General features: G+C 35.2%; 2 protein-coding genes across 2 annotated transcripts in view; both read right to left on the bottom strand.

Annotated features, from left to right (window-relative positions):
• LOC144436772 (U6 snRNA-associated Sm-like protein LSm4) overlaps window positions 1-24,339 on the bottom strand; it is a 134,802-nt gene that overhangs the window by 74,944 nt on the left and 35,519 nt on the right. The gene's annotated exons all lie outside the window — the stretch shown is intronic.
• LOC144436433 (CXXC motif containing zinc binding protein-like) lies at window positions 1,250-8,778 on the bottom strand. The gene is made up of 7 exons (XM_078125232.1): window positions 8,773-8,778; window positions 8,594-8,677; window positions 7,527-7,583; window positions 5,544-5,625; window positions 4,618-4,727; window positions 3,051-3,113; window positions 1,250-1,890 (listed from the first exon to the last, which is right to left on the bottom strand). The coding sequence occupies exons 1-7, from the start codon at window positions 8,776-8,778 to the stop codon at window positions 1,813-1,815; spliced, it is 480 nt and encodes a 159-aa protein (XP_077981358.1). The 3' UTR covers window positions 1,250-1,812.

The raw sequence follows: 24,339 nt of genomic DNA, 5'->3' as shown, positions 1-24,339 counted from the left end.
ATGTTGATATCTTACACAACTTTCGGTTGTAAACACAAATGGGTTTTCTTGTTTATTGCAATTCAATATGTATTTCATATATGATTTGCAAATTTATTAGACCATAATTATGTAGAGGTGTTGGTGTTTTGAGTAAACCTGATACTAGCAAATTATACACATAACTATACATTTGGTTATTTTGTTTGGTAAGATCATCTAAGTCGGGACACAATAAAAGTAATTATTGGTGATATTCATTAGTAATAGCGTTGTTTATTTAAGAAGAGTACCATTTGACAACATAGTTCTCCATCTTTGTGATGTTCAGGATATCTCAAAATGATTTGAAGAAATCTATATATATGATACAATGTAGAAGAAATAATTGGTAGCCTTGCAAAAAATTTGAATGCCAAACTGATATTTTCATCATATCCAGGTGCTTTTTACAATAACCTATACATCAGCATGTTATTTGTGACCAGCTCATTAATGAATTCTAAAGCCCTTTCGACAGTGACCAATCATAATCAGTCGTAGCAGACTAACATTTTCCCAACTTTAACCTGAAAGATCCAGTCTTTGTTCCCACCTATGTAACATGGTTAACAACAGTAGCAAGTGATTACATAAGCAGACCAACGACTTTACATTTCAGACTATCTCAACTTTTGATCTGACTGACAATATCAGTATCAAACAATCTACCAGAACCAGGTAATCTAGATTCATGGTGGACTTGTTTGTTTGTTCTACCAAACATATCTTACTGAACCAAAACATATGATGTGGTTTGCATGCAAAAGGGTGACTTCGTCCTTTATAGTGTCAGTTAGAGCCCAACTTTCATTGCTTGTTTCTGAATGGCTAACGTCCTCGGTCAGAATTCAAACTGCAATTGTGTCCCTGTCAACCGAGCTGTAAAGAAGACCCGATATGGTAGGTTGCCATGTGAAGGCATTATTATCATATGCACTAATGGCTGCAAAGGATCAAATGCTTCACTGGTATTTGAAGAAGAATAAAAGAATCATTATGTTGTTTTAGGTATGTCCCATTGATGTAAAGCACTTTGATCACTACACATCGTTGTAAACCACAGCCTCTTTTATGGCACCCTCCAAGACAAGAGTTGTCAGAGAAGAAAAAGATGGTCTGGTTTGCAAGATAATGTCACTACAAGGAAAAGCAGTTTATATATACTATTAATAGTTTTATCATCATTTTCCACTCCATGCATGAAGACAACAGAGAATAAAATGCTGTTGACAGACTTTTATTCATGGCTTTTTGATGTCTAACACTGTCATTCCTTTCAAGAAATTCTCAAATAAGAAATAAAATGCTGAACAAACAGTGATGTACATGAATAAAAACATGGCATGAAGAGAACACCATAACTGAATACAAATAAAATCAAAATGTTCCTTTGAGGTAACAATTAAAAGAAAGACTGGAAAGGGGATACATTAACATTTACAATACCCAAATGAAGTGACATGGATGAATACAAAGATAATCATGCATGCTACAACCAACCTTTCCTTAACAAAAAAGTTCCATTCAAAAACTGAATTCTCAATTTGTTATTTCACCATATCAATTTCAAGTAACTTTCTGTTTACTGAATCCTAACATGACTTTCTGTGAAATTAAGCTGCATAAAGAAACCTTGATATTTTTTTTATCACAATTCAGGTATGTTACAAGAATTTTGATAATTTTTTTAATGACATACTTTTGACCAAGTAATAATTGTGAACTGTAGCAGTCTCCATAGCTAAGGTCTAGGTGACTCTGTACTTGCTTTATAAGGCTTCTCTTTAGTTTTCAAACTTTGATAAATTTACTTTCAACTTCATATATGCCAATGGATTCTTTGGCTTTCTCATCATAGTCAACCCATTCCTGGAAAAAAGTTAGAAAATAGGAAATGTTAAGATATAATGAAAACATTTAAAACCATAACTTACATGTACACTATGATATATACATTATAACGTATCATTTTATACAGCCTTCACTGATTGGCTTAGATTCTGTCAGGTGACATGGACTAGCACCATTCATTTGCATTGAGCATGTGTTTGTCATATTCTTTTTTCCCTAGGGCAGTATTCATATTGCATGGGCGTCCTACCAGTAATTTGTTTTCACTATGTAAAGAATATGCTCTTGAATGTGGTGTGTTATAAAAAACTTCTTGCCTGACCTCATTTGGACACTAGTAGACATCACATTACCCCCTCGTGATGTAATGTAGAAACTATTTCCATCAGCTTTTAGCCATGAGGAATAGTTGCTGCATAACACCCTTGGGGTAATAGACATCTACTAGTGCTTTCAGCGCCAGGCAATAAATGTATACGAGTGCACAACTATTAACACCGCTCCCATGCCCATATTTGGAAGAATGTCAAGCATGGGAGTAAAGACTTTGAAATCATATTTATGGCAACATCATTCCCTCAAAATATGGAGTAACAAACAAACAAACAAACAAACAAACATATTTGATTAGTATTTTGTTACAATTAGTCCTTTCACTTTTTTGAGTAATGCCAGACATGTGCTGGTAGAACTGATAGTAAATGTATGTTTATAAGGAAAGATATGATTACGTCACTATATTCACACTCAAAATTCATGTCTTTTTAGTTTGATGATATTGTTTTGTAAGACCACTCCCTATATCTCTGTAATAGCAAAGGCCTGCTGAAGTTTTGATTTTACATAAACATCATTACATGTGAATTCAATTGATCACAAAAACACTGATATTTCCTCTATGAATTTTGACACTGGACATTTCATAATAGCTGTTATTGAGTCAACAAGAGAGGTTCCACAGAAGAGTTTCATTTTCCTTCTTGCACAGTAAATTTCACTGATTTAGAGAGTTGGTTCGAGTCTTCAATTCAGTCACAGTCCAACAATATTTGAAAGGGATTAATTTCATACTAAAGGTGAACTATTCCTTTATAATCTTTTAAGTGTTGGTACATTTTTGTTTTGGCTTGTTTCTTTTGACTTTTTAATTAAAATATAAAAAAATAAAAATAAATTACTTTCTCTTTGAGATCCACTTCAAAGAAGGCATTACTGTTAGCTCCTTGACAGGAAAATCCAGTCTAGAAAAGAGAAAATAACAACATTGAAATGATAGAAATGTGCTTTGACAACTAGTAGAATTAAGCAGTCAAACGGCAAGTACATGTAATAGACAAAAAGAACAACTGTATATGTATATATAGTCTAGCTGCTAGGGTATTCCGTAGGGCCAAGACTTGTCACCTTTCAAAATTATTTAGCAACCCCAAATCTAAGGTCGTACTACAAGACTACTACATAGCATATATATACAACCAAGCCTGTTTCCTCCGTAGATTTTATACTGTCAGCTTCTAATTAAATTCTGTTTTCAGCTCTCTTATATTTGCTCCACAAATGCAACATTGAGGGACTACTTTGAAAAGAGGTTAAAAAACTTGAGTTTATTGCAAAAGCTACCCTCAGTCCAACTACAATTGTCAGCAGACATGGACTTGAGAAAATGTAAAATTGGGTTTGACAGAAGAAATGGCCATTGTCAGCTTTTAGAAGTTGGATATACTACTCTACCCTAAAAAAGACCTCCTGTGTGAAGTCAAAACATACGAAATAAAGTTTTACACGGACAAAAGTACTTTTTATTTCTTCTATCAAATCCAAGTTTAGAAACTTAAACTTGATTTCTTTGAATGCCATAATTGTAAAAAGGTAGGCATGCACTGACTGGATAAACCAATGTTTTTTACGTGTAGATCAATACTAAAGCACACCTGACAATGTAGCCTCTAACTAATATTATACCAATCTGATTAAAATCCGATGTAGATGTTGGCTAATCGTTCATTGCTATTTTACCTTCGTTATTTTGCCTGAATTGAACTTCTTGGTACATGTTTACGTTTTTTAGCCTGATCGCCTCTACGCGATCAGGCTAAAAAATATAAACATGTACCAAGAACGATTAGCCGACATCTACATCGGATTTTAATCAGATTGATATTATACATAACTATTTATATTAAAGTACAAATGATGTTGCCTTTGTGATTCACTCATGTGACATAACATATTTTACATACACTCGAACAACTTCAAAAGCAAAAGAAATAATTATATTGGTGCCACACACAGTGGGGACATAGAAGTAAAGTTACCATTTTGATTATCACATGGAAAGTAAACAATTGAAGCCAATAAAATCATCAAGTCCAAGTGTAATGTTTTCATTAGAAGCCTGTGTCTACTGCACTGGAAAAAATAGCAATGCTTATCCCTTTTAAATGTGATTGTGTATGGCATCCTGCTGTGTGTTTTGTGTATCTGTTATTATTAGTCTACAGTTGAACTGTGTCTACGTCTATCTTGGTGTAAAAAACATCGCGTCACATTAGTGAAACACCAAGCGAACATTATTTCTACTGTGTCATCATCATTGCATGTATATGTACAGAATAGTGTTATTGCAAGTGTGAAGACTTGAAAGGTATAAAGACTATGTTGTGGAGCTATGAAACAATTGCAACAATTCATGAATAGAACTAACAATCCTAAGGAGGAATCCTGATACTAAAGCTAAGAACTTACTCTCGGTGAGAAGTCAGTGGGTTCCATTCCACGACAATCAAAGGTCACCATAGTCTTAAATCTTAAGTTGTCATCAGCATTGTAGCTGCCAATAGTCTCCTTAATGATATCTAAGAAGGAACATCAATGAATATGAAAGACAAAATAAATTATTTTAGGGTGCGTTTACACATCAACATTTCAAATAAAAATGCTGCTATTGTTTTAAATGGGCCAACAAATGTTTTTGAATGTTTACATAGGAACACTGAATACAATTCTAAAATGCTGCTGCTGCCCATGCATAAACAGTGGTAAAAGCATGTGTGCAAGGTCAACATCCATTGGGTCATTCCTGAGGTCAAATGTGTGTTTTCTGGATTGTTGCATTGTAGGTCATTTTTTGTTTTCATCTGATTACATGAACTCCATTTTCAAACGAAGTCAGACACTTCTGTTTTCAAATTGTTGTGTTTTCATGTTTGTTGTCTCCATGTACAAACACAACAAACAGTTGTATTTTCGTTTGAAAATGGCATCATGTTAACAGTGCCATAGGTAAAAAGAAAGTTATAATGGATTCATTACTAAAGATTTCTACCATAGACATGTCATGATGTACACACATTATTATTTTTTTTTTTTACATGTTATGGGCTGTAAGTCCTGTTCATTGCAAATCTGCTACTACATGTATGATGCTAAACAACAATTATCTTGGTGTTATAGATTATCAAACTCTGTACATTGACATTAACATACTAACAGTGAAGTTCTCACGACTACACATATTTAGATTAGTATTAAGTAATTACTATTGTCTGTGTTTAGCAGTTTTTGCATTGAATTTCGTATCATGTCCTTTCATCACCATAATTTAAATATGCTTTTCCAGTAAAATGCACTTGTTATGTCAAGAGCAAAACCCAGGTGTTTTGTATACCTACCAATGGAGTTCTCACGGCTACACAGTCGACATTTTGCAACCAGACTTGCACTTCCTCTTCCTCCTTTCAAAGGAGCACTTTCCTGTTGTAAATTGAAGAAGGAAAACTATCAAATTACATAATTTGCTAAAATGTCTAATTCAAGTAGTAAATATATTGCACGTTCAGAATAGTGAATTAGTGAATTCTTCGCAGCAAAAACTCGTTATGAGAGCTTGACATAAACCTTAGACATGGCACAGGAATTGACTGGAAAGCTGGCAAAACATCAAAGGAAATCTTTTGTTCAATCTTGGTAGGAACCTGATTGTTATGTTAACACCTCAACATTGGAGGTTGTGACCTAAAATAAAAACTAGATCACATTTCCATGACTTGACATTTCAAAGCAACAATGTCTATGTATAAACTAAGTGATGTGCATGTAATGTGTGTGTATGAATATACATACATACTGTATATGTATACTGTATATATATAGAGTATGTATATATATATATCCATATAAGTATAGGTTTCTCACTGGAGAGAACAGTGCTCGATCCAATATTAGTAGTAGAGCATTATAAACAAAAGAATAAGGATGTTATAAGTCCTTACTCAGAGTTTCTTGCTTCATTCACGATCATCGGACGACAAACCAGATCGATTGTCTTCTGACAATCGCTAACTTGTTACATAGGAACCTCAATATTGATATCTCATTAAAGGGGCAATTTGTCTCTTTGTCATGTTTATTTCTCATATATAAAACAACCAATCAAACCCAAGCCTCATGTTTTTCAAAGAAAATCTGCATGCATGGCTGAGAAATCACTGATTGTAAACTTTGCTCATTCCTAAGGCCCCTGTGATGCCTTTATACATGTATATAACAATGGTTGATATGAATTATTTACACTTCAGTGCTGCAAAACCAAAAACATTATTGCATACTGGTATGCAAATGATATGCAAATGAGTGCTCAATCATTCCTTGTACACAATATTGCATAGCATGATTTTCATCATGGAAATTTGCTGTTTTGGATTAACATATATGGGTAGCAATAACAACTCCATGCAGCATGAATGCCAGTTTGGGTTTTCACGGTATTTGCACTCATGCTTGCCGTATTTTCTGGTGTACTTTCATTCGCCACGCGCATGAAAGTATGGGTACAGAGAACATTGCAAGCACTCATGCAAATACCCACACCACCTTTGCACTTGTGGGTTATTGAGTTCTATCATATTCAAATAACACAATTTGTATTTCTTAAAGTAAGCGTTCCACCTGCCATCAGGATCATTTAAACTTACAAAATTATTCTATTTCACCAGTGGCTGAGTTCAAACTGACATCTTATAAAAAGATGTCTGATAAAAATGTTGCAGTTTTAGTAACAGGACTTTTCAAAAGCATCTAAAATCACTACTGAGACTTAGAAGCACCAGCAGTTTTTTGGGTATATATCACATTAGTTGTCTGAATTTTTACAGTCACATTTCCCTCCACCATCATCAGCACTATTTCCTTCATAATACTGGAAACAATGCCGTTGCAATTTTGCATAAGACATAGCCTGTCTACATCGCTGGATCTCTTACTATGCTTACATTCCTTCTACGAGCTTTAATGAAAATATAGGCTAGTGAACTCACAGGTGTAGTCAGCAATGTAGAAGGCTATGTCTCATGCAAAATTGCAAAAGACAATGATTTAAACATTATGCTTGCTAAACCTCTATGACAGCACTAGGCCATTCTTGAGAATAAAGTGTGAATAGCACAGACAGGTAAGCAAGTTTCTTACTTGTCTGAGGAAATAGATAGCAGGTGATGTGATTGTCTTTGTAATTGATCCTCTTTCTCCCAACTTGTACTTAGTTATGTACAAATGAATACCCCCTACAGAAGATTACATTTCTGTAACAGTAATGGTAGGACTTTATGTCATCACAAAATATGACAGATATATTAGGTGCTATTCACATTACTTACCAGCAAAGTTAAGTATTGGAAATGATCGGGTTCTTCACCACAGTTCAAACATTTTAACTGAAAAATATACATACACAGTAAAAACGTGCACAACAACAATATTATGTGGGCATGAAATAATTAAAAATGCCTTCTTTATTAGATGTGATTTGGGCAAAACTAGATTTACTGACTGACTGTACATGTTTTGTACTCATGCTGAGGGGTAAGGTTTAGACCTCTAACATAAAGCAGATCTATGCCTTGATGTTTCATTACTGTGACAAGATGTTTTCTACACAAACACACACACACACACACACACACACCCACAATTTCAAAAGCAAACAACACAATTATAAAGATATACTAGAAATATCCATTCGTGACAGGTGGTAATGTGGACAAAGAAACAAATTTCAAACCTTCGATAACTTAATTCACTGTAAAGGGACTAACATTATAACATTATCTCCCCCCCCCCCCCCCCCCCCTTCAAAACAGCACATCGTCAGTCACGGTCACACGGTCTATCACTCGGATCTCATCGGATCGGTATCGGAACGGCGTAAACGAAACACACTTTCGGAGGGTATTGTCTGAGGTAGATTTAATCATCACGTATTAGTATTACTATTAGGGTCTTCCCGCTCTGGATGTACAGTATACTATACATCTTCCCTCTCCGTTTTGAACCTCGTGTACACAGCGTATATCCAGACGTGTCGAACCTCGTAGTCTATATACATCCAGTGCTAGGTCTCTCCTAATACATCCCTGATTTACACATGTAATTATAGACGGCGGAGGGGCTAGGAATTTTAATAGATGTGTCTGTACATGGATGTATTAGGGTGGATGATCTCTTAATAGTAATACATCCATGGCCTGCCTGTATGAGGATTCACGTCAATTTCGCACACACTGCACTCCAGAGACTTAAAAATATTATACCTATATTGTGTACAAGACCAAACAACCTCGACGCCCTTTATGCTGGACATGCGTGTACACACGTAAACACTACTAAATAAAGGATATTGGTATACGTTAGCGACTAGCTAGTAACAACGTTGCTGACCACATACCTTCAAATACCATCGAAAATCCTCCCCTTCTGGCCGCAAATTCGTCACATTTTCCAAATTAGCTTTGATCTGCAACCCAATTTTCTGGAAAGAAAACACTTTAAGTTAAAAATATATGAATAATAAATTAAAATAGCGATATTTCGGATCCCGGAAGTAACGGTAGACAACATACTTACCACCATGTTGACAAGAAAGAGGTCAAACCGGGGGTGCGTGACCTAGATGACGTGCCAGACAAGCTCTTTCTGGACGATATCGATCAGGTACGAAGCCAGTGGGCACGGATGTAAATTTCTGCTGTACTTTCTTTTATGAAAAAAAAATATATGCAAGTAAACAATAAGATCACTTTTGCATCAGAAAAAATAGGTCCATGGCTCACAACTGTATAGTTTAGGCTGGGGTCAAAATTTACGATAGGAAGGCGGTCTGGGGAGAAATTATTTTGTAAAAAAAAATTCGTAGCCCTCCCCACCCCTTTCGCGATCTCAGAAAATTGATTTCTTTTAATAAATAACTTGTAATGTTGACATACATGCCAAAAATGACCGATTTAAGGAAAATAACCGGGTAGGACGAAGATATCTTCCTGTGTGCTTAGTACACAACACCGAAATGTGTAATCACAGGTTACAGCGACCATATATCAATTATTTGATTGAATGATTAATTTTTGTGGTGGAATAGAACTTAGTTTGTGTGTGATATTGATCAATTGACTGATTGTGATGTTGTAAAACTTTTCCTTCATTCCCTAGCTAGTTTCTCTCTTCCAGCTGTATATAATTACATTTGTATTGACTTGTCCATTCTTCTTATCTAAATCAAACATCCCAATCTTATAATTATCTGGGGATAGTTTACAGAGACCTTTATCTTCTTGGAAATTATCACACCGAACAAACTAATATTACTTTCTTGTTTGTACATGGCTGAGTTTTTGTGTGATTGATAATCTCCTAGAAGATAAGAGATAAAGCAAATCGTTGCAGTAAGTGATGCCTTGGTAATTATAAGATTGGGGGTGTTTTGGTTTAGATAAGAGGAGACGAATGGACAAGATGTCTTTATTTAGTCAATAAAGAAAGAATCATAAGACAGGCTTATACAGCTGGAAGAGAAAAAGACTAGCCAGGGAAAGAAGGAAAAAGTTTTATATCGTCACCAAAATCAATCAATCAATCAATCAATCAATCAATCAATCAATCAATCAATCAATCAATCAATCAATCAATCAATCAATCAATCAATTTGTCAATTACATGTTCACTGTACCCTGTGATGTAATCAATACAGCCGCATGGTTTTGTGATTGTTAGAATATGTTTCTTATCAAAAAAAAATGTGTTTATTTTCTACAGCCTCCACAAAATGTTCTTGGCATATGTATTGGCAAACATATCATTAGAAAGGAAAATTTCCCACCTTTTCAAATATATAACGGATAATAAAGTTCTTGTTTGTTTGTGTCATATGAAGACACTATGTTACCCATGCCGTCAACCTTTCGATGCCATATGCATTCTATGCAGGGCATGTAATTCGAAATCGATGCCAAACAGGTAGTGCATCCCAAAATATTGACCATTAAAATTTTTGAGACTCCAATGAACAAATAATATGTATGTTGGTTTGTGTGTGTGGGGGGGGGGGGAGCGGGGTGCACGGTAACCTCTGGCCAAGCCACAGGGGACACAGGAACCGTGTGACAAACAAAACAAAACAAACAAATAAATAAATAAACTATACTAGATATGTTTTTTTTTAAATATAGTGGGTATAGAAAAAAACAAACCATAAGCTTATCTAGTATTCCCCCAGGAGTATCTGTTTATTTGCTGGTTTATTTAATTATTTTATTTGTCCCTATACTTGTCGTTCATTTGATTGTTCATTTGTCATTGATTTGATAATTTCATTTATTTATTTATTTATTTATTTGTTTTGTTTGTTTTATTTTGTTTTGTTTGTCACACGGTTCCTGGTCCCCTGTGGCCCAGCGAGTATGAAAATGAAAGGTTTAGTGTTAGCGCAAAGCACTTTGGGAACGAAAATGACACATATGGTTAAATATAGCTGTGTTTCCGGGAATCAGGGTAACAACGTTCCCGCCAAAACTATCACGTGTGCATTCGTGAATGAGTGTTGTAACTTGGAGTTTCAAGTTACATCTAGTCTGTCTCTCAGTCCCAGTCCTAGCAAAGGTAATTGTTTTGTTGTTGTTTTGTTTTTTGTTGATAATTAATATGATTCACAAGGTAGGGAATTATGGCATATATACATATCGTCGATTATGAATGGTGTTCATTCTGTTTTGGACAAGGAAAATGTTGCAACTTTCAACAGTTGATCACGAACGGAATATTAACAAAATAGTAACAGCATATTTGCTACAATTTCAGTCGTAGAATTTCTAGTTACATATACTCAATTTTACGGCTATTTTCATTTCGGTCACTCGATAGGTATAAGTTAAGAGCGAATATTGATTTCGTTCGTCCGTGTGCATGCATGCGTCTTAATCTCCTATAGTTTTCGAAGAAACTGTTTCAAATCGAGTAAAGTGCGATCAACAATTGGGTTGTTTCTGTCACAGACATTTACAAAAGAACACTTACTAACACTGTACTTTAACAGCAGTTACAAACAGTGTGTAGCGTCATCTCTGCAACAGCAGACACAGCATCCTGCAAAGAATGATAGTGCCTGGCTCCCACGGCGTAAACAACTACTTAGGGCGGCCCTTTTTATTTTTCTGTTTCTCATCTCCCGACCGACCCTAATTTGCAGCTCCGACATCAGAAAAAAAAAAGTTTTTTTTTATTTCCGACCGACCCCTGAGCACAGCAAAATTGTAAGGTTCCTCATGGCGTCTTAGACCAGTTCTGCCGAGGCCACGACCTTGCGACATTGGCCCCCTAAAATTACAAATGACGCTATAATTGTCCCACCTTGCGTCGCTTTGGCACATTCATTTTACGGCAGACATCAAAATTATCTAAGTCCACGGCCGGACCAGGCCAGGCTCTGACTCGACGTCAATCCCAGAAGAAGTATACTGACTGCGTAAGGGAAAGTTTTGTTGACATCATATAAGGGTGAGGTTTTTTTTTGTTTTGTTTCTCATCTCCAATGGAAAAGTCAGGTGGGGCGGGCGGGCGAAATAAAAAAAAGGGGGGGCAAGAAAAAAAAATCTGTATTTTTTCAGTTCTACTCTCTGTCCTTTCTGTCCTGTCAGTCTCTCTACAACTTCTTTTCTCTTCTCTTTATTGAATTCCTTGTTACAAGTCTCTTTCCTTCATTTTAGCAAGGTTGACAAGTCCGTAGAACAACTTTGTAAGAAGATGATTGAATACTTATCATCCTGATGGGTGTATGTCTGTAGCCATGAACTATTGTATGATTTTATCAGGAGTACTAAAGCATTCGTCCTATTAATCAAAGTGGCATTGACATCGCTAACAATTTTTTCAAGTTATCCAATTTGAACTTCAGTGTGTAACTTTTTGAAACACTTACGTGATTGTCATCAGTGTGCGAGATGAACTTTTTCATTTATATAAATCATTACTTCTATGAAACATTTTTCTTCAGTGTGAACTTGTCAAAATAATCCACCAGATAACATGTAAACATTTCTAGAACGCAGAACTCCTTTGGGATTTACTGTTTAAAAGTAATTAAAAGTAATAATGTAAACATCGGAATCATGCATGTCATGGGTCATGAAACGCTATGGAGTCGGTCATTTCCCCGATGATACAACTGATTTAAAGCTAAAAACTGGTCAAGAAATTAGGAATGCAGTATGACCTTTACCAACTTTAAGCATAATTTTGAAAATGATGGAAATATTCTGAGCTATTATTACATTGCAGCTAAATGTACTGCGCGACAGTATTAATTTCGAGCCCTGTCCCTCATCAAACCTCAACGGCTTCTGATGTAACAAAGGGGGGGGGGGGGTGACCGGCAGTGTTCTGCCAAGGTTTCCAACGAGTTGGGACAATGGCCCCTTGGTTGCAAAAAGTGGTGACATTTGACAGGGAGTGGGGTCAATTATTATTGTCCATGAAATATTCATATAAATTATCTTAGACCACTATAGAGTGGTCTGAGATATTCCATTACGTATAGACCGTTACCTAACTACATAAAAAAATTCCATTCATAATAACAGTTCCCAGTAAGCTATTTTTGAAAATTGTGTACTACACATTACACCTTAGAAAAAGAAGGCAATTAAGATTATGTAATTTTAAGTCATTTCTACAGAGTATATTATATATTGTTTAGAAAGATTGGACAGCCAGGTAGTCACAATTTTTAATCTGAATATCAATGAATAGCAGTGTTTAAATTCATAATTCCCTTTTTTCAGACAAGGACAAAGAACAACTTCAAAATAAGTCACAGTGAACATATGATTGAATAAAAACTTTGAGAAATCCTAAACTTGTAACCACTTGTTTCATTTTTAAAATTGCTAGTACACTGCTGTGTTTATCATTCCCTCTTCAAATTCATGACATTTTGAAGAGAAAAAATCCCTTTAAAAAGTACCAAATGTGAACGAAAAACTTACAAATGATAGTCAAACAAACTTTAAAATAATTTATTTTTTATTAATTAACCGTTACTGGCTGTGTATCATGATTTGGTCCTGCTATATCAAATGACAGCATAGTTACATAGCGTAAACTTAACATGATACGGAAAGCTGACATTAGGTGTCCTTGAAACTCAGAACTTGAATCTTTAACTAAAACTATCAACAACGTCAAAATTGGGATGCTCTGTAAATATTACATTATTTTTTTTCTGATTTGCACAACAAGTTCGTTCTTCATGTCTGACCGGGTGCACATGCATCGGCCGTCTATAGTGGCCAGCCATGCCAGTGATTACGCATTGATTCAGTGCCCAACATTCACATGTGTCACTGTCAACATCATGGAACAAGATCCCCTAACACAGCTTTTTCGGAATCAAAATACACATGTACTCATTTAATTTAACCCATCAACAAATGAAAATCACAACCTCTCCCATAAATTTGGTTTACTCAGGCTTCTGAGCTGTGGCAGATAGATGTTCCGCGTTCCGGTAGCAAGTTCAGTGTTTCGCACACGTCAGTGAGTAGGTCAGAGGTCACGACAGTGACGGTAGACAAAACATGTGACGAGAGACGTCCATTTCGACGTCTCCTCTACTCCCGGCTCCCTCTAATGTTTCAATTTGTAGATTAAGTTTATCAAAGTTGATCTTTTTGTGGCATTTTATGTTAACAATAGAACTGCGCGTTGTCACTGTATCTTAGGGCGGCCCTTTTTATTTTTCTGTTTCTCATCTCCCGACCGACCCTAATTTGCAGCTCCGACATCAGAAAAAAAAAAGTTTTTTTATTTCCGACCGACCCCTGAGCACAGCAAAATTGTAAGGTTCCCCATGGCGTCTTAGGCCAGTTCTGCCGAGGCCACGACCTTGCGACATTGGCCCCCTAAAATTACAAATGAAGCAATAATTTTCCCACCTTGCGTCGCTTTGGCGCATTCATTTTACGGCAGACATCAAACTTATCTAAGTCCACGGCCGGACCAGGCTAGGCTCCGACGTGAATCGCACAAGAAGTATACTGACTGCGTAAGGGAAAGTTTTGTTGACATCATATAAGATACAGTGACAACGCGCAGTTCTATCGTTAACATAAAAAATGCCACAAAAAGATCAACTTTCATAATTTAATCTACAAATTAAAACATTAGAGGGATTAGATGAGACGTCGAAATGGACGTCTCTCGTCACATGTTTTGTCTACTGTCACTGTCGTGACCTCTGACCTAATCACTGACGTGTGCGAAACACTGAACTTGCTACCGGAACATTTATCTGCCATGCCACACCTCAGAAGCCTTTGTGAACCAAATTTATGGGACAGGTTGTGATTTTCATTTGTTGATGGGTTAAATTAAATGAGTACATGTGTATTTTGATTCCGAAAAAGCTGTGTTAGGGGATCGTGTTGCATGATGTTGACAGTGCTAGTGACACATGTGAATGTTGGGCACTGAATCAATGCGTAATCACTGGCATGGCCACTATAGACGGCCGATGCATGTGCACCCGGTCAGACATGAAGAACGAACTTGTTGTGCAAATCAGAAAAAAAATAATGTAATATTTACAGAGCATCCCAACTTTGACTTTGTTGATAGTTTTAGTTAAAGATTCAAGTTCTGAGTTTCAAGGACACCTAATGTCAGCTTTCCGTATCATTGCAAGTTTACGGTACGTAACTATGCTGTCATTTGATATAGCAGGACCAAATCATGATACACAGCCAGTAACGGTCCGGTTAATTAATAAAAAATAAATTATTTTAAAGTTTGTTTGACTATTATTTGTAAGTTTTTCGTTCACATTTGGTACTTTTTAAAGTCAGGGATTTTTTTTCTTCAAAATGTCATGAATTTGAAGAGGGAATGATAAACACAGCAGTGTACTAACAATTTTAAAAATGAAACAAGTGGTTACAAGTTTAGGATTTCCCAAAGTTTTTATTCAATCATATGTTCACTGTGACTTATTTTGAAGTTGTTCATTGTCCTTGTCTGAAAAAAGGGAATTATACATTTTAGCACTGCTATTCATTGATATTCAGATTAAAAATTGTGACTACCTGGCTGTCCAATCTTTCTAAACAATATATCATTCATATATATATATATATATATATATATATATATATATATATATATATATATATATATATATATATATATATATATATATATATAACTTAAAATTACATAATCTTAATTGCCTTCTTTTTCTAAGGTGTAATGTGTAGTACACAATTTTCAAAAAATAGCTTACTGGGAACTGTTATTATGAATGGAATTTTTTTATGTTGTTAGGTAATGGTCTATACGTAATGGAATATCTCAGACCACAGTATCTCTATAGTGGTCTGAGATAATTTATATGAATATTTCATAAACAATAATAATTGACCCCACTCCCTGTCAAATGACACCACTTTTTGGAACCAAGGGGCCTGTGTCCCCACTTTGTTGGAAACGTTGGCAGAACACCGCCGTCTAAACCCCCCCCCCCCTCTCACCCACCCACCCACCCACCCAACCCCTTTGTTACGTCAGAGCAGCATGTGTCTTTCATCATGGCAGAAGCCGTTGAGGTTTGATGAGGGACAGGGCTCAAAATTAATACTGTCACGCGGTACATTTTGCTGCAATGCAATAATAGCTCAGAATATTTCCATCATTTTTAAAATTATGCTTAAAATTGGTAAAAGTCATACTGCATTCCTAATTTCTTGACCAGTTTTTAGCTTTAAATCAGTTGTATTATCAGGGAAATGACCAACTCCATAGCGTTTCATGACCCATGACATGCATGACCTTTGAAGACATTCCGATGTTTACATTATTACTTTTAATTACTTTTAAACAGTAAATCCCAAAGGGGTTCTGAGTTCTAGAAATGTTTGACATGGATTATTTTGACAAGTTCACACTGAAGAAAAATGTTCCATAGAAGTAATGGTGATGACTGTTTGGAGGTCTCGTTTACAGCAACCATAGATGAGTTTTTAGTTTTAAATTCCGATCGGCCCAGTTTTGTTAGAACAGGGTTTTGGAGACCATCTTACGTGAATTGAATGTTGGTTTTTCGGCGACTCGTTCCAAGTTGCTTCTTGAGTTGCTTCATGAGTTGCACCGTGTAACTTAGTAACCACCTCGTCGCATCGCACTAATAACCTTTGAACGTTTGACATATACCTACGTGTCAAATGACGTTCAATGTTATGACCGCCATGTTTTTAGTATAAATATTCTATTTCGGCAAGTATTTTTGATATAATTTCGATTTATCATCACTTACCAATAGTATACAACTTCTATGAACGCTTGATCTCCGCTGTAACTTGAATGCAAGTAGCGACGTCAGACAGATCAACATCGCCCTAAACAAACTTCGATTTGGATATGACTTTATCGACTGCTGTAACATAAAATATTTGTTCGAATGTTCGCCTTGTCGTCATTTCTAAAACAAAATACGTCTGCTGCTCAGATGTGAACGGATCTCGACACCGGTCGTTCCTGTGCAGGTCCTAGGTGGGGTTGCGTGTTTTCTACATACCAAACTACCAAACCAGCTTGTTCCTTAGCAATCTTGGCCAACTCATTGCATCCTTGCACACAATCGATGTTTACCACAGTGTCATCTGTGGAGACCTCAGTGACAATCTCCGAGCACAACAAGTTCACCCAGTTGAGAAATTCACTGTCCAGCTTCCAATTCAACTAAGTTGTTAAAACAGCCAGCACACTCAAAGGCACCTAGTAATAGACCACATCTATGTCAAATCTGCACACTCACCTATTGGGAAATGCCCATGTCATGCAAACATATTACAGCTACCATGGTCCTGTAATATACCAGATGTCTCCCAACCCTTAGGTATGTAACCTTGTTTCACTACCACACTATCCTACCCTCAATATATCCACTATCGGCCAGTTTACACCAATCCAAACATCATCGCCTCTTCATGTCCCCAACTGTGCCCTGGAACTACGCTTTTGCTTGCAAATGCATACTAGTAATGACTACTAATTACTAATTGAAAAGTGCACTTTCTCTTTTTAGTGAATATTTCTTTGGTTATTTGATGAAAAAAAGTCCCCATTGCAGCTAGTGGGGGTTTAAAAGTGATGGTGGTTCTGTTGACTAGTAAATATTTTAATGTTGATGTAATGGCATATTTCTTTATTATCTTTCAGGTCTTAGAAAATCTTAAGAAATGCAGAACACAAGCTCTGTCCAAATGGAGAAAGAAGGAGGGCCCAGAGATTAAGACAAAGGAAATTCTTAATCCTGAAAGAAATGGCAGAGCTGGCAAATGCAAACTATTCAATTTTGTATATGGCTATATCATAAAGCACCCCTTACCCTTTACAGAACTGATTAATGAGATTAAAACATCATTTAAAAAATATTATACTGACAAAATTTCAAATGAAATGGAAGAGAAATTAAAGTTTTTTTCAGACGAAGATGACGATCTTTTGAAAGACGTTTTCCTGTCAAATCTCAGACAGGAGTTGAATTTGACATTATGTACATTCTTTGGAAAAACGAAAACTCCGTTTTCACCGAAATATCTCACCGAGAAGTTGGTTGATGTTATTCAAGTAAAGGCTATCAGAGCTGGTTTGTTGAAACCTTTATATTCATCAAGTGAAACTAACATAGAAAAGATCTCTGCTAATTTTGGCGAGAGGTTGAAACCAGATTTAACACAAACTGGATTTTGGGCAACTTTTTATGATTATTTCAGAGTAGAATTAAGAAGGTTTTTTAAGGCTAGAAGGGATGCTATGGAAAAGAAGTTGTATGTAAAGTGGAAGGGTGTTAAGTATTGCAGTTTAGCTATCAAACTGTATACACAGTTTTTGTCTCAAATAACATCATCAGTTTTCAGGAAAGGGAAACATCCAATAGAGGAGGTTTCTAGCGTCATAATATCACAACTTAGACTGGTCATGAAAGATTTTATGACAGATGATGTAAGAAAGCATTTAAAAATGGATGCAAATGTTGTTGGACGACTATGTTGTTTGAGTTTCCAGTTCGAACAAGATTCAGATATTCGAAAGTGCATTAAAATCGACCCCCTGAAACCCTTACTAACTGGGGTGAAAATCAAGGATAAAACAGTTAGGCTATTTAAAGCAACACAAGCTTTTGAAAAACTTCAATCTGACTTGCAACAATTACATTTAAGCCGAAAGCAAAAACAAGGAAACATTGCAAAACACCTCAGAAAAGTTGGCTTAAAGATGTTAGATTGTGGTGGGGATGGGGATTGCTTGTTTAGAGCCCTCTTAGACCAACTTAATCCTGACTTATTTGATATTCGAAATGCATTATTCGTAGAATTAGCAGATTGTTTGAGATTCTACTTGTGTAAGGAATTTTACAGTGAAACTAGTTCAAAGTCAGACAAAAGATCATGCTTTGAAGAGTACAATGGATGTACATTGGAAGAATATATCGATAAAATGATAAATTATACTGAATGGGGGGATATTATAATGGTTGAAGCTTTTGCTATGCATTTTAAGTATGATGTACACATATGGCATGGCTTCAATGATATACCATTGCGCATTGGGGAAAATAACTCTGAAAATACATACCACATTGTCTATACATTTGGTAGTGATGATTCAGACACAGAAGACCATTATTGCTCTACAAGACGTTTGTAATTTAGTATTTAAACATTGTTAAACTCTCAGAATTGCCCATTGAAGCATATAACAGTAGATCTTTCTCTGTCTTTCAAGTTTTGTATTAATATTTCACTAATTGTGTATGTTATTGCTTCAAGCTTTCCCAGTGGTTTTAAAGGTCAACGACAGTATAGATCCATTTCTTAATTATCCTACGATGTAGAGTATAATCTGACCATGCGTTAGTCTTCCTGCTAGACCCCTTGGGCTATTCTGCTCACCGTGAAGGCAACCAAAGGTCACTGGTGAGGGTGAAGGCATTCACCCTCGATTGCACCTTTCAGAAGAAAGCCTGAGGTCTAGCAGCTAGACTAACCATGCACAAAGCTCACTACATGAATACATCGTAGGCATTATCATAGTCTTTTGTGTTCTTTTAAAAATAATTCACACCAATTGCTGTGGTGTTCCTCCTTCAACTCCTTTATTATCATCAAAGGAAGGAGATGATAATCCATTTAATTATGTATTTGATGCAAAGGGGATCCTTACTCCAGGAAAAGGCATGTTAATAAATTTTGAGACTATTTGAAAAGAAGTGACCATTTTGCAACATTCCACTTCTCATGTGTATTTATAACATTATGATTTAATATTCAACTTTGTGTAGCGCATTGCAGTTACAATACTTGTAGACTATGTTAAACTTAAATAGTACATAGAGGTTGTATTATGTTGGTAGCTATTAAAGTCTAATGTGGTTGTATTATTTCAATTTATAGTGTTGATTTGTCTTGGAATGTAAAAGTTTTTTTAAAAGGATTTTTTTTTTTTTTTTTACCATGTAAGCCTACTGCTATATGCTTAATTAAAGACCATTGGTGGATGAGAATGAAAATTATGACATTAAGTGTGTCTTGAAAACACAATGATTCTATCAAGTCTTATGGCTCTGCTGATATGGTAGGAGCAATGTAGGAACCTGACAGAAATAGTGTCCTTACACCTGGTTTATTAGACTGTCAAGAGTTGTCTTGACTTTTTTTTTGTAATTTACCTTTAATACTAATGTAAACATAACATGGTTTGTGTTGGACATTACATGAAGTCAAGATGACTCTAGATTATATTTTATGTGTTCTAATCCTGTGAGTAGCACACGTTCTGTATGTGCATTTTACATGCTGACTATTAGATTGTATGTTATAGGTTATGTATTTGCTCACAATTAGTATTCAAATGAAACATATTTCAGAAGGTTTTTTTAGGAATATGACAAAATATAGGATGTTATGACACATGACACTCAATTGTGTTGTTTCAGAAAGTTTATTACTGGTGTGAAAGGCACTTTGAATGACATCACATCTATATACAGATATTTTGATTACAACACAAAATACACACATCTAAGTTTTCAAATAATACAGTAAATTACAAATCACTTTTTTGGCTAAAAATTGCAATCCAAAAATATTGTATTTACACACCTCTTCACATGTACACTGAAGTGTTAGTTTTGATATTTCAACTACCCTGTGTTTTATACTTGAATATACTCTTACACAACGGTATATTGTGAAATAACTATCATCAAATTCAATTATTCGGTACCTAATACATGTAACATGCAGACATCCCACATCTATCTTGAACTACTTGATTGACTTTATAATTGCTACAAATGTTAGAAGGGCACAACACAGTTGTTATTTCACAAATAGTCAACCAACCAGTGTGGATGAGGATTAAAGTGTGGAAAACGGTTGTTGAACCTACAGAAAAACTAGTCTAGAAATTCTACATGTGGGCTTGTTTTCTACAATCTCTCTCCCCACCATATCGTCAAATGGATTTCTCTAGCACAGCATTCCGTTCTTACCACAGACAACGGTAGTTTATGCTATTGGAGTGTTAATAGAAATGTGATGATGTTATTGTGTCCTCGCGTGACTTACTTTCCAACTGGAGTTTGAGTTTGTAGTAAACTGAATGAAGTAACCAATGACAACCACCTGTCAGTGTGTGATGGATTACTACTGACATACACTGTTCATGCTTTCCCTAGCAGGAAATTTTAACTAGATTTTCGGTAGAATTTGTCCATTTAACTATACATGGAAGGAAATCGTACAAAATGACAATACGTAAAGTTACTAAGCTATAGAAAAACCATCTAGACAAAAGACCCATTTTCTCTCATCCTTATGAGATACCACTAATACAAGAATCTGGGATGGAAACGCAATTACTATCATTTTAAAATGGCATTTCCTGATGACAACCTGCAGTCTCCTTCATCAGTTTTGATTTAAATTATGAACCCCATGCATTTATCATTAAATGTATGTTTGAGAAACACAGCTGACACACACACACTCTGTGACACTACTTGTAATACAGTTTGTCAGTATAATTATAATAATAATGTTGGTTTTTATACAGCACTTTCCCACTCTGTGCTAAAAGCACTTTACAATTATTACCCCTGGCACGGATCTATAGCGGCACAACAGCCCTTCCCTTCCTCAACTCCCTAGGGAGTGTACAATCCATTGCAGCCTGTATATAAGCGTATAGGATTAAATCATTCACATTGCAAATGCTATCCTACCAGGTCCCCAATTATACAGCTGGGTTGACTGAGGCACAGTCGTGATTCAAATCTTCCCAAAGGACTTTAGCCATTCTTAAACAAGCGACAGGGATTAGTTTCTGATCATTTGGGTTCTATGATCCACTGAAAATGAAATGACACATTTATTACTTTGTTGTGAACATGTCTAGAAACCAACTATTATCATAAAGTAGAAATTATGTTAGAGTGTATTGTATTGCACATCATTTTAAGCCTTCTTTGTGTTAGGAAATGCTTCAAAGATTTCTCTAATCGTCATTTGTCTTTAATAGATGTTTTGCAAATGTAGAGTCACAAAGAAAAATTATGATATTTTTTCAAAAAGAGTTCTTTTCTAGGATTGGGGTTTAATAAGAAAAGAAAGACAAATTGTCAAATGAAAAAAAAAAATGTTTGGAGAGAAATTTCTTAGCATTAAGAAAAGTCATTTTAAAATCAAATTTCACATTATGGAATCTATTACATACATACAATAAGAATACATATGGCAAAATATTTTTTTAAACAAAAAAGAAATATTGACAATCTTATACTAAAATGGTAGATTAATTAAAATAATAAAATAATTTTCTCTTAGCTGTCATGAAAATTGAGGAATGCAGAAAACCTAAATCAGTTCAGAAAATGCGATAAAAGTCACGAAAGTATATAAAATAAAAGAATGGTCAGATATACTAAATGACATTCAGTGTTTACTTACAGTGAAAGATGGGTGTATCACTATGATCCACTTCTTTGCATTTAGTAGAGAAATTACAAAGACAGAGGTTTCAATATAACACACACTTCATTATTTGTGAATGAATTACACTTTTGTCTTGTCTTTCCTTGACAATTTTAACAGACAAGATGATGTTGCTGGTAGCACTACATGTGTTTAACTCATTTCAGTTTGTATTACACCTGCACTAGCTGCAACTGGGACATTTTGTTCATCAAATAACCAAAGATATATTCATTAAAAATTGGTCAACTACTTGTGGAAACTGCATGTTAATCAGCAGTTGATATTATCCATAAGCAGTACAAAACAGGTTGAAATCGCGATTGCCATTGAGGATGCTAATTTTTGGGTGCGGACTCAAAAATCAATTTGATTTATAATAGTGTATACAGCTACAAAAATTGACATTTATCAACAGGTAATGCAATACTGAATACTGTTCATGGTGTACAATATTACAAGTATGTTATTGTATCTAACAATAGTTTCAAAAATAAAACAAAAAACATTCCAACTGCAGCTAATGCAACTTTAATTTGAAAGTTCTCCTTGAAAAACCAAATACAGATCTTGTTCTGACTATAATGCAAATAAACATATATATTAATATATATGTATTGTGTCATATACAACACTGGTAATCCAGCCATCAGTTTACTAAGATAGATGCAAACTAAATCTATTGTTCTTCAATGTGGTAGATTACACAAGTGGGTGTTAGTGGTTCCTCTGTTGTGTGATTGTAATCACCCTGTGATTAACATAGTGTAAACATTGGAAGTCCAAAAACAGCTCTAAATAAACTAATTTTCAGAGACGCAGCCCTACTGTGACTATAATTCAATCAACCTCCATTTAATAGCTTATCACTGTCATATCAACATGTTGTGACAATAGTTTTAGTTTGTGTCTATCTTAGAAAACCAAACACTCAACTACAAGTGTAATACTAGTGTAAGACTATGGGAAAGATAACATTCACCGCAGACTTTGAACTCCTGTTACTAGCAAGTCCATCATAGTAGGTCTTTACAAGAGTGTGTCCTTACTTTATGTTTAACTGTAAATTTGACCTTGCTTTGTCATCCTTAATTACGAATGACAACCACCAATCTGTAAACAGTTTGATCATCCCAACTTTACAATCATCATCATCGTTGGCGTCACTGTCATCGTCATCATCGCCGTCATCGTCATCGTCATCATCATCATCATCATCATCACCACCACCACCACCACCATCATCACTACAAATTTTGGCTTGTCAACAATTTTGTTTTTAAGTCTATCTAATCTGCAAAAGTATATATCATATCTACATCTACTGGTATTTGACAAAATGCATGAATCACTCAAATAAGTCATCTATAGCAGGTCTTTCTGTGTAAATTTTGAATGTCAGACCAAATCTTAAAATCTGGTCTATGGTACTCTTGTAATTGCTATACATGTCTTAACAAAGTGAATTTCATCAATGAAATTATTTGAAAATACATCTTTCTTGTTTTGATATCAAACTGTTATCATATCAAAATTGCATGAAAAAAAACTTCTTTTTCAACTTCAACACAAAAATATGATCTAAAGTAATATGTTCACTGGATGGAATATTTTATAATTAATAAAATAAAAAAACATGCATTTACAAGATAAAATGTTTCAACGTCAGACAAATGGTAATACTAATTCCTGATGGCCTTCTTGTTTAATTTATTGAAGTATAGTTTATCATAGATACATACACACATTTATCTAAGGCACTGTGGCCAAGCCATGAAAAATGCACCTGAAATGTTCAACATCATAGGTTTGAAAGTTCCGAAGGGTGGCCAGTGTGGGGATAACTTTACAATGAATTCTTGAAGAATAATTGGTGATATGGTAAGTTTACACCTTCAGCACATGATATATATAAAATGGAACCCATGAGGGATGTCCCTCACTGGACTTTTTAGGAGACAAGTTTTCATGACACAAGTTTGTAAAAATTCTTCTAAAGGACAATCCATATAAATAAATAAATAATGATTATCAGTTGAATACACAAACACAGATTATTTTCATCATCTAATCTACAATCTCAAGAAAGTTACATGCACCAATAAATTTATTTACA

This window comes from Glandiceps talaboti, chromosome 6 (genome assembly GCF_964340395.1).
Source record: "Glandiceps talaboti chromosome 6, keGlaTala1.1, whole genome shotgun sequence".
NCBI lineage: Eukaryota > Metazoa > Hemichordata > Enteropneusta > Spengelidae > Glandiceps > Glandiceps talaboti.
The sequence above is the reverse complement of the archived record's forward strand: the minus strand, read 5'-3'. Positions and strand labels throughout refer to the sequence as shown.

Excerpts from the sequence above, each read along its gene's own strand:
- LOC144436433 (XM_078125232.1), bottom strand. Across the intron at positions 3,114-4,617 it reads CCACTGACTTCTCACCGAGA|ACTGGATTTTCCTGTCAAGG; the intron begins GTAAGTTCTTAG and ends TCTCTTTTCTAG. Across the intron at positions 1,891-3,050 it reads AAGTGGATCTCAAAGAGAAA|GAATGGGTTGACTATGATGA; the intron begins GTAATTTATTTT and ends ACTTTTTTCCAG.